The sequence below is a fragment of the Gavia stellata genome, chromosome 19 (genome assembly GCF_030936135.1).
Source record: "Gavia stellata isolate bGavSte3 chromosome 19, bGavSte3.hap2, whole genome shotgun sequence".
Taxonomy (NCBI): domain Eukaryota; kingdom Metazoa; phylum Chordata; class Aves; order Gaviiformes; family Gaviidae; genus Gavia; species Gavia stellata.
In genome coordinates this window covers 18,918,078-18,929,268 of record NC_082612.1, presented here as the reverse complement: position 1 = coordinate 18,929,268, position 11,191 = coordinate 18,918,078, and the positions used below count along the sequence as shown (strand labels likewise).

Below are 11,191 nucleotides of genomic sequence, written 5' to 3'. Positions count from 1 at the left end.
GCTCCAGACCCCTCACCAGCTCCGTCGCCCTTCTCTGGACACGCTCCAGCACCTCAATGTCCTCCTTGGAGTGAGGGGCCCAAAACTGAGGCTGCCTGTAAGAATTATCCGGGTCAGAACATCTCAAGGCCAGCTTTTTTAGCTGGCTGTAAGCTGGGATGGGTAAGCATCTCATTGTTCAGGAATCACACTCCTGGGATCTTATTCTTTCCTTTTTCAGTAATTTTATCATAATGAACTCTGTCCTGTATTTATACAAGACTTATAAGCATCCTTGCAGCTAGTGAAGACCATTGCATAGTCCCAGTAGCATTTGAGGAGGTGCACATATGACCAAATAAATCTAAAAATACCGTTATCTCATTCAGGGAGCATATCTACAGTCTGGCCCGGAAACCTCAGCAGGCCGGTCATAGTATCAGATCCCAGGCGGGTCAGGGGAAACCAGAGCATTTGCACAGGACGCAGTCAGAGGCAGCGGTTGCTCTCAGCATGACTGGCACTCACGCTGAAACAAAACAAAACGACAACAACAAAAAACTGGAGGTGAAAAACTGTAATTGTTTTGTTCTCGCAGATATTTGCGCTACTGTTCAAACCCAATATGATATTTATTTTTTTTTTTAGTTGTGGGCACAGGTATCCTTGAGATCATTTCTGAGTGGGTCGATACACAGTGGATCCTGTCTTCAGGCATGGAGTAGGCTGTCTAAAGAAAAGCCACGGCTCATGCTCGTATTACAGCCTGAATCACTGAGTGACAGGTATTCAGCCTGGCTTTCTGCAGCTTCGGGAGGTGGCCAGGAGTTATTTAATTTCACTGTGAAGTTTTCTCTCCAAGAGCACGGGTACTGGTGATGCTGCTGAGACTGCGTTATCAACTCCGCTGGCTGCTGAGGTGCTTGATAGTCTTGTATAAAGATAGTACAGAGTTGTTTACATGAGAATTAGTAATGAAAGAAAGGAAGTGTAGCAACATGATTCCTCACTGATAAGATGATGGATTTCATCAGCGCCAGCACAGACTCGGCCATCTCGTCGGCTTTGTTACTGCAGGGCTCCCAAGGGGATCAGGTGGAGCCAGGGCTCACGTACTGCCGCAGGGCTCGAAACCTGCGCCCACCAAAGTGCGTGTAAAACTCGTTAAAAATTTCTACCCTAAGAAATTCTTTTTTATCTTACTGTTTTCAAGGCCCCGCCTGCCCCGGCTGCTTATTTGTCAGGTAAGAATGCATGACAAGCGTCCATAAAGCTTTCCTCACCTATCTCTGGATAAACCTGTGGCCATATCACAAAGATTAGTAATTGGTTAAACATGGAGTTCAGCCTTTCAGACCTGGGTTTTGTGCTCAATCAGGCGTGTGACACACCCGTATCACGCAACTGACCTTTGGTCAGTTCACATTCTATAAGCCCTGAGATGTTACACACATCACGAGTGGGGTATAGCCTTATCAGACAACGCTTCCAAACAGCTTTCACGCATTTGCATGTGCTGTTTAATATTAAATCTGGCAGAAGGTCACCACCCCAGCTGTCTATTAACCGGGACGGAACCACGCCAACCACGGCAAGGTCCCTGGGTTTGCCTCTTCTTTGTTCAGAGGTGAAAAGGGCTCTGCACCTTCACCCCAGCACTTGGAGGCGATGTTTAAAAACCGTAATAATAATTTATTAGGAAGAGGAGAAGGGAACACATTCTATATGAGTAACTGCTATTAAAAGACTTGAAGTGATGAACACTAGGAAGGGCTGTGGAGCCTGAATCTAATGTTGCTCACTATGATGCTCACCAGGAATTACTCCTGAGCTGCGGACCAGGCTGGCATGGTACCGTACAGTACTTACAGCTTGCCATCAGATGCAAATCTCTCAGGAGTCCCTTTGGTCCATCCCATTAGTCCTGAAAGTAGCATGGTGGACCTTTCCCCTGTAACGCTCAATGGTCACACATCAGATGATTTCATGCGTGCCCCAGAGAAGTACCAGTTAAGTCTCCACGATGTTAACACCACACATTTTGCTTGAGAGGCAGGTTTCCCAGCAGGTTCCCTGCAGCTCGAACACTGATATATTCCCTCCTCCTGAATTTAGGCTCAGAGCTATATTCACAGAATCACAGAACCACAGAATCACTAAGGTTGGAAAAGACCTGTAAGACCATCAAGCCCAACCCCCAACCCAACCCCACCATGCCCACTAAACCATGTCCCGCAGTGCCACGTCCACACGTTCCTTGAACACCTCCAGGGATGGGGACTCCACCACCTCCCTGGGCAGCCTGGTCCAGTGCTTCCCCACTCTCTCAGGAAAGACATTTTTCCTAATATCCAGCCTGAACCTCCCCTGGCGCAACTTGAGGCCATTTCCTCTCATTTGTACATTTAGACAATGTACAATTATGACAGTTCATATTCAAGTTATGACAGTGATTGATTTACATCCTCGACAATAGCCCAGACTGCTACGAGTAGCTGGAGCTTCAGTGAGCTTGTAACACGAAGAAGCTTCCGGAAGCAGTAGGAGCATCTCTTCTCCGGAGTGTGCTGGAGCTGGAATAACTGAGGGCTTCAGGTGATAACCTGAGGTGGAGCATCCATTGCCCGTAATGAGCGTCTTGTGTCCTGGAGCCAGAATTACCTGAAACTGAAGCGAAGACCAAGTGTCCATAACCCGAGTTGTAACAAGGGGAGGAGCGTCCGTCAGCAGGAGCATCTCATATCCCAACTGTGCATTAACCAGAACGGCAATTTGGAGCTGGAGCCAAAATAACTTAGAGCTTCAAATGCCTTGAACATTAAGAAGCTGAAGCGTCCATCAGCCGGAGCTGTGAGAACCAGGAGCATCTCTAATCCAGAGCATCCAGTAGCTGGAGTGTCTATCAGCTGGAGCTGTAAGAAGCCAGGGTGTCTAGGAGCCAGGCGGGCACAGGGAGGGCTGTCCCCTACAAGGAGCTCTTCCCAGCAGGGAGCCTGGCTCCTTCCCGTGGGGATTAAATCCACGCCACATGCTCCTCGCTGTGTGGAGGGTCTCTCTCAGTCCAGTTGCCAGGGGCAGAAGTGAAGTGGGGGGGTCACCCCAGCTCTCCTGGGGCAGCCCAGCTGCGAGGGGGTGCAGGTTGTGGGGTGCAGGTGAGGCAGCTGGGTCTCCTCTGTACCTGCAAAAAGGGAGAGAAGCCGGTCGATCAGAGCTCCCGGCTGCACAGCCCCAGAAGAGACCCCTAAGGAGATGTCTGTCCCCCTCCCCAGCCAGAAAAGTCATATTTCTCCCCAGAAGGGCAGGCGAGAGAGAGATGGTTTTGCTCAAACCCCTCAGCTAAGCGGGGTGCGATTCAGCACAACACAGAGCAGCACAGGGGCTGAGAACGGGCTCTGCCCAGCCTCCCGCAGCACCGCTGCCAATGGGGCACAGCTGGGTCAGACCCCAACAGCTCTTGCTCCACCTTCCCTGAACCCCCTTCCCAGCTCCCAGCCCCCCCAAACGTCAGACACAAACCACCTGGGAGAGGCTTTGGCCTGGGGGGCTGCGGCAGCACTGCGGCAGCTCCCCACATGGCACTGACCCCCCTCGGGCATTGTTTGCCCCACGCCCGTGTCCATACAGTGCCAAGAGACAGCCCTGCAGCCCAGCCAGCGCCCCGAGGGGATTAAGCGCTCACCCACCGCCCTCCTTGGCGGCTGGTACCCAGGGCCCAGCCCTGACCCTCTGCCCAGGGACCCCCCAGCCACTGTTGGGCTGGACCCCAACAGCTCTCGCTCCACCTCAAGCCCCCGGCCACAGGGCAGAGGGACCCTCAGCCCAGCCGTGGGAGCAGCCACAGAGGCAACCCAGTGATGGACTGGCCAAGAGGGACGAGCCGGGAGTCCCGGGTATCCCTGATGAGCTCGGCAGGAGCCGAGACCTCCTTGTGAGCCAGGGCACACAAACGGCAACAGCCGGCATGGAAACGTGACAGCGAGCTGACTTTCCAGCCCCAGCTGCTCTGGGAAGCAGTGTCCTACACCCGGTTACGTGTCTACACCAAAAAGGTATGAAAGTAACCTGGCACCTACCCAAGATGAGCTTCTCTGCAAGAGCTCCTCTGCAGAGATCTCCCAGACAGAAGGAGCCTTGCCAGGGATGCCCGGCTGACTCCTGACTGCGTGACACAGATCATCTGCCATGAGCCTTTTCCATCATCCCTGCTCCTTGCAGTGGTGTGGCAAACATCATGCCAGTAACACCTCAAATAGTACATATAGGTGCGCCTATAGGTAAGTGATGGTAAGTACGTACTTGCTTTACTAGTTGTGATTTGTAGTAAGTTGTAATAAAGATCTTCACAGCAACAAAGCCTCCGTGTCCTCGTGAACGACAGCATCCTACAAACCTGCTGTTGCAACCTTCACGCACCTGAGGGTCACGTCACCCTCACGGGTTGTGGCAGTGACACCTGCGCAGCCAAATCAGCCTGGCCTGGGGCTCCCACGGGGACACATGCCCCGGGCTGGTGTCACCCAGCTCAGCCTGGCCCAGCCGTGCCCACCCCGCAGCCCCTGCACAGAGGAGAGGGTCCGCAGCAGGGCCAGCCCTGCGCCCAGAAACCACCCCCAGAGAAGGGGGAAACCTGCCCGGGGCAGCTCCCTGTGGTTCTTGGCACCGGCCAGCCCAGGGGGAGGCACCCACGGACCCCCACTGCGACACCCCACGTGGTGCCACAGACCTCCCACCACCCCAGACGGCCCCCACAGCCTGACCCAGGGACAGGCACCGCAGCCACCAGCAACACTCGGACTGCTCCCCGGCCGGGTGAGTGGCACCGACCGACACTGCCACCCACAGCGGGGTTTTCCTGGACATAGTCTTGGTGTGCTTGACCCCAGCGGGCTCTGCTGTGGGCTCAGCACCTCTCCTGTGGTGTGACCCCAAGACCCCTGTGCCCCAGCCAGCAGCAAGAGCCCCCCAGCTCAGCCCTGATGGTGCGGCCGGGTGCACTCACTGGGCATCACCTGCGGCTCCTGCGTCCCTCGATGCTCCGTGGACGAGGTGGGTGCTGGTGGCCCTCACCCGGGCTCGGGGCTGGCTGCTCCTGGCTCCTCACTGCACTGCCGTGGCATTGCGTGCAAGGACAAGAGCCCCGTGAGGACCCAGGTCCCTGCGGGGGTCAGGGCTGTGGTCCCAATGGCCAGACCCCTGCGTGCGTTGGAGGAGGAACAGCTCTGGAGAGGAGACCCCGAGATCGGGGATGGGCAAAGCCACGGGGTCCCGGCAGCCCTGCCAGGATGGGCCAAGGGGTAGAAGGGCCCCAAGCAGGAAGGACTGTCAGGGCACCCCATAACAACCATCCCGGTGGGAGGGGAGACGGGGGCAGAGGGTCTGCAGGACCCCCATGCTGGGGACACAGGGCTCACCTGTCACTGGGAAGGGGGAACCCCAGCATTCATGGTTGGCTGGCTTTGAAGACCTTAATCCCAGGTGCTCTCAGCTCATCCTCAAGCTCCCGGAGCAGCAGGGCTGTCGCTGAACCGGCCCCCCCAAATTACACAGCTGCCTGTGCCGCAGGGGGAGGCTCAGACCCCGCTGCTCCATGCCTGCCAGGCTGCGGGTGATGGGGATTTGGGACCAGCAGCCAGGAGCGAGCAGAGGTGACCCAGCACTCCCGTGGGCCACGCACAGACCAGCACAGTGACATCTGTCCCCGCAGCAGACACACGCACTCGTCAGCTCCCAGCTCGGGCTGTCACCATGCCACAACCGCCTTCTCCTGCTTCTCTGGGCAGACACGTTTCGAGCGGGCGAATGCATGTGTACGCACTGTCAGCAAGGGCACAGCCTCACCCCTTCATGCCAGGGATGCGACGGTGCTGCGGCTGCTGCGGACAAATGCAACGGGAGTTGCAGTGGGGGAAAAAGGAGGGGGGGGCGGGAAGGTGTTTTTTTGAATAAAACCCACTCCTGTTCTGAAGGTGCCAGGACAGAAGCACGGACGTGCCAGAGGCTGAGGGCCCTGGGCAGCCCCAGCCCAGCACCCACTCTGGGTAAAAAGCACCTTTTTCTGTTAAAAGCAGCAAAACTTCAACCTGAGCCAGCGCTCGGCGGCTGCAGGGCAAGCCCAGCCCCAGAGTTACCTCTTCCCTGCTCTTCGCCGTGGCAGGTACGGATAAACCCCGGCACCGCCGAGCCCCAGCGAGGCGCAGATTGTCCCAGCTCTTCCTCCACAACGTGTTACACCCAACACCCACAGCTGCGGGGGTCTCACCCCACGGAGAAGCAGCTCCCACGCGACAGACTCCTGACAAGGTCTGTGCGGAGGAACCGAGCAGGACTGCGGTCCCCACGCCGTCACCATCGCTCTCCCGCTGCCGCCTTCTGTGTCTCAGTGCTGGGGATGGTCCAGGCAGAAAGAGGGATGGGTGCAGCGCCCTCGGGCCTCTCCGAGCACAGGGCGATGGCGTCACCAGCTCTGCGAGCAGCCGGTGTCCACGGAGAAGCTGAGCTGTCCGCAGCAGGCTTTTGTTTGGTTTCCTTCTTATCTTCTCACTGAACTTTGTGGTCTGGTCTCATCCCGGCGTGGGTCTGCAAGCGCAAGTCTCCTTTACCTGATAACCTCAGCACTGCTCTGACCGCGCAGCGTACGAAACGACAACGCCGTCCTCTGGTGCTGGAGGAGGACCCAGAGAAATAAATAACAACACACAGGGAAGAAGATAAAATCGCTGGTGTTACCCAGGGAAGGGGAATCAACCACCATCAAGGCAAACCCCCCGCGGTGCGTTTCCCAAGGGCCAGGGCAGCGGTGACTCCTGCCCGCAGCGGCTCCGCGGGGCGCGGCGAGGACGGCAGCATCTGCAACGGGACGGGGAGAGGAGGGTCTGGGAGCGGGGCCATGCCTCGCCACAGCGTGCGTGTGTGTGTGTCCCGTCCCGCCTCGCTGGCTGGACCCAGGTGATGGGCCCTGAGCAGATTCCCCATCCTGCAAGAGCTTCCCAGCAACGTTTCGCTGCGGGAGAGGTCCCCCTTTCACGTGGCCGTTGCTCTATCGGCACCGCAGCAACCCTGTGTCTTAAGTCAGGTGTCGGTGGAAAGGGAGACTCTGGGAACGCACTCGGCTCAGTGCAGCGGTGACTTACAAACCCGCACCAGCACGCCCAGCTTACCAGAACGTGCCCAGCTCCTTCCTCCGGTTATGTCTCCCTTCAGCTGGCGGAGCGCACACATGGGGCAGCCCATGGCGGAGGCCCGGTCACCCAGAATGGAGCCCTGCGGGGCAAGGGACATTGTCTGAATAACCCCTTCCCAGCTTTTAAGTCTTCCTATTTTTCATCATCAACACCCCTGGGCAGCTCACCAGTGGCCCCGCAGCACACTGCCGCTCGTGCCCAGTGAGGACAGTGTGCGATGGGATTACCTCCGGCTCACAGCGGGGATGCAGATGTGTCCCTGGCTCCCTGCCGCTGCTCTTCCCCTCAGGCACCTCTTTCTCCTTCCCTGACCCCACACCCCAGCACCCGGCTGGCGGCTGTGGGTGCCAGCGGGGCATGGTTGGTCACTGACCGGGATGTTGTATCTGGTGCGGTAGAGCATCCTCATGGCCACGCTGGAGCCGCACAGGCAGCACGCGTCCGTGTCCCCGGCCACTTGGCACCCCGGGCAGCTGAAGCAGAAGGCTCCGCAAATACCTGCGGGACACGGGCTTGGCTGAGGGGTGCAAAGAAAGAGGAAAGGGGGGGGGGAAAGCCAGCTGGGGATGCAGCCAGGGGAGCCGCGGCTCTCGACCTCAAGCGAGAGCGGCTCCACCGTTGGTACCCACAAAAGTGAGGTTTGCAGCAGGGGCGATGCCGCAGGAGGAGTGGGAAAACACCAGAAACACATCATGAGCCGACACCAGGAATGACAGGTATGTGTGTACTCACGCCAAAGTCAGAGCAGCAGTCCAGCAGCCCCGATCGCCACTCGCCCACCCGCGGGGCCACCGAAAATTGGGGCTGGACCATGATCACGTGGTGAGAGGCCATTGCCAGCACAGGATCGGGTCCCTCCAGGCAGTTTGCGGTCTGGAAGGAAAAGCCATTGGCAAAAGATGCCGCAGGTGTTTCTGAAGTGGGTGTCTTGCTCAGGCTGCTGCATTTGAAGACGGAGAGGGCAGCACAGGTCCCTGAGGGGTCCCCACTGCCAGGGCACTGCCACCCCCACTGCAAAGTGGGGGGCACAGCTCGGCCAGGAGCTGCCACTGCCCTTTGCAGCAAAGCCTTCTCCAAAAGCAGCCCCCCACCGAAGGCAGCAGCACCTCGTCCCGCTGCCCATGCAAGTAAAATTCCTCCGTGAAAACAGAGGTCCTTCTGCTTCAACATTCAATCCTCAATCCTTCAATCATCCCCAGTTCATCTTTCATCATTATCTGCTTAAAACGGTTTGGGTTTGTTGTTTTTATGTTTGCAGTGTCCCAAAGATACTGCAGCTCAGTCCTAGCTTTCCCAAGCTCTCAGTAGTCACCTTAATCTTTGCTTTGTCCCCTGAGCATCTCAGCCTGTTTGTCTCCCCCTCTCCCTCTCCCTTCTTCACCTACTTTCTTAGCAGGCTTCAAGGCAGGGGGTTTTCCCTGTCCTTTTCCATCACCCTAAACCCGACCTGTTCCCATCTGCCCTGGTTTCGGCTGGGATAGAGTTATTTTTCTTTCTAGTAGTTGGTATAGTCCTGTGTTTTGGATTTAGGATGAGAATAATGTCGATAACACACTGATGGCTCAGTTGTTGCTGAGCAGCGCTTACACTAAGTCAAGGACTTTTCCGCTTCTCCCACTGCCCTGCCAGGTGCACAGGGAGCTGGGAGGGGACACAGCCGGGACAGCAGACCCAAACGGGCCGAAGGGACGTTCCATACCGCGTGATGTCACGCTGAACAAAAAAACTGGGGGGGAATTGGCCAGGGCAGGGGCACAGCCACTGCTCAGGAGCTGGCTGGGCATCGGTCAGCCGGTGGTGAGCAATTGCATTGTGCGTCAGTTGTTTTGTGTATTCCTTTATCATCATCATCATCTTCATCATCATCATCTTCTTCTTCATCATCTTCTTCTTCATCATCTTCTTCTTCATCATCGTCATCTTCTTCATCATCGTCATCTTCTTCATCATAGTCATCTTCAGCATCGTCATCTTCAGCATCGTCATCATCATCTTCTTCATCATCTTCTTCATCATCATCATCATCTTCTTCATCATCATCATCTTCATCATCATCTTCATCATCATCATCATCATCTTCTTCATCATCATCTTCTTCATCATCATCTTCATCATCATCATCATCTTCTTCATCATCATCTTCTTCATCATCTTCTTCTTCTTCTTCTTCCTTCTTCTTCTTCTTCCTTCTTCTTCTTCTTCTTCTTCCTTCTTCTTCTTCTTCCTTCTTCTTCTTCTTCTTCTTCTTCTTCTTCCTTCTTCTTCTTCTTCCTTCTTCTTCTTCTTCCTTCTTCTTCTTCTTCCTTCTTCTTCTTCTTTCTTCTTCTTCTTTCTTCTTCTTCTTTCTTCTTCTTCTTTCTTCTTCTTCTTCCTTTTCTGTCCTATTAAATTGCTTTTATCTCAACCCACAAGTTTTACCTTTTTTTTTTCGATTCTCTCCCCCATCCCCCTGTGGGGGGAGTGAGCGAGCGGCTGTGTGCTGCTTAGTTGCCAACTGGGCTAAAACCACGACACCATCGCTCCTCCTCTCCCTCTGTGCCAGTGCCTCAGCCTCGTCCGCAGAAGCGTGCACAGGAGCAGCAGCAGGAGAAGGTTGAGGGGCGAGACCCCACCAGCCTCCCGTGCCAAAGAAGGTGCTTCCCCACGGCCAGATAACGAGATTAATAGCAGCGCATGGTGAAAATGCAGCCGAGCGGTTCTCACCGCCACATACACACTGTGCCTTTTGCAGGTGGGGCTGATCACGGGCTTTCCTTTCCTCTTCCCGAGCACGAGTGCACCACGGCCCTGCACGGACGGAGGCTGCGGTGTGGAGCAGGCAGCAGCCTGGAGAAGCCTCCGCCGCACGCTCATCTCCTGAGAGGTGGCCTGAGCTCAGCACACCCAGCACATCACCCCGGGTACCCCCAAACCTGCAGCTCCACGGCACCACCGGCGGCGTTGGAATGGCTGATGGGAACAAAAGGGATCCTGAGGTGCACGCAGCCACATTTCACTGACAACCAAGGTCATAAAGCAGCAGTTTGTTACATACAGGCACATGTATATGTGCACAAATGAACAACACGGTGCAAAAGCTGCCGTCCTTTACCTCTGCTGCCTGCATCTGTTCGGGTAGAAAGCCTCACCTCTGTTTCCATCCAACAACACTGCTTCAGCCATGAGCACTTCTCATAGTTTGGTACCACAGCTCTTGCTGAAGCAAAGCCAAGCCATACGTACCCACCGAGCCGCCCTCGTCCTGGGAGACGCATGTCCTTTTCCCAGTTCTCATCCTTTATATGCTCTGGGTGCTCCCTGGCGAACGACCTCTGCTCCCTCCGACTAACAGACGCCAACTTAGGTGCTGCTTTGCGCAATTGCAGCTTCCCCGCTGAAGGCAGCCGGCTGCCAGCTTCTTCGGCCGGGCTCCTGCTGCCACCCCTCACCTTTCCCAACCCCGGCATCCCGCAAGCCCGGAGCCCCGATGGGACACGCCGCTTTCCGTAGCGGTTTTCAGGGAAGGACAGTTGGTTGTCGGGTTCCTGCCACTGCCTTAAGCCATATGCCGCTGAAGGTGCAGCGCCTTTCCTTCGTTAAGCCTGAGCATCAGCAAGAATTGACTGTAACTCCACCGGGAGACACAGGCGCTGCCTCGAGGTACAGCTACGAAATCACACCACGCTGTGCTGGGATGAGGCGGCAGCGTGGTATTTCTTCTCTCCCCCACTCCGCTTTCCTCGCCTTTACCTCTCTTAGGCTAAAAGTGCAGTTTTCCAGAGATCATCCACAGGACGCTCTGGGCCATCTGGGGTTTAGGCAGGTGGGAGTGTTGCCGCAGGTACCCACCCCGCAGCACTGACAGAGCCTCTACCTGCCCTTTACAAGGTTAGTGGGGAAGGTAAGGGCAGACAGGGGGGAAAAAATTCATATTTTCCTTAGAGAGTGAAGCTGGGGGAGATTTGTAGGGATCAAAAATCCTTTAGCATCTCTCTGAGAGTGATGGAGAGCGGGTGGATGGAACCTCCATATTTTGGACGGAGAGCCTGTCG

The 11,191-nt window shown here is 55.9% G+C and overlaps 1 protein-coding gene across 1 annotated transcript; it reads right to left on the bottom strand.

Moving 5' to 3' along the window:
* Positions 1-7,132: 7,132 nt before the first annotated feature.
* Positions 7,133-7,994, bottom strand: LOC132318707 (placenta-specific gene 8 protein-like). Its single transcript, XM_059826994.1, is given in 4 exon segments — positions 7,133-7,167; positions 7,170-7,239; positions 7,534-7,658; positions 7,889-7,994. Coding segments are annotated over 4 exon segments (336 nt in total).
* Between the last annotated feature and the right edge of the window lie 3,197 nt (positions 7,995-11,191).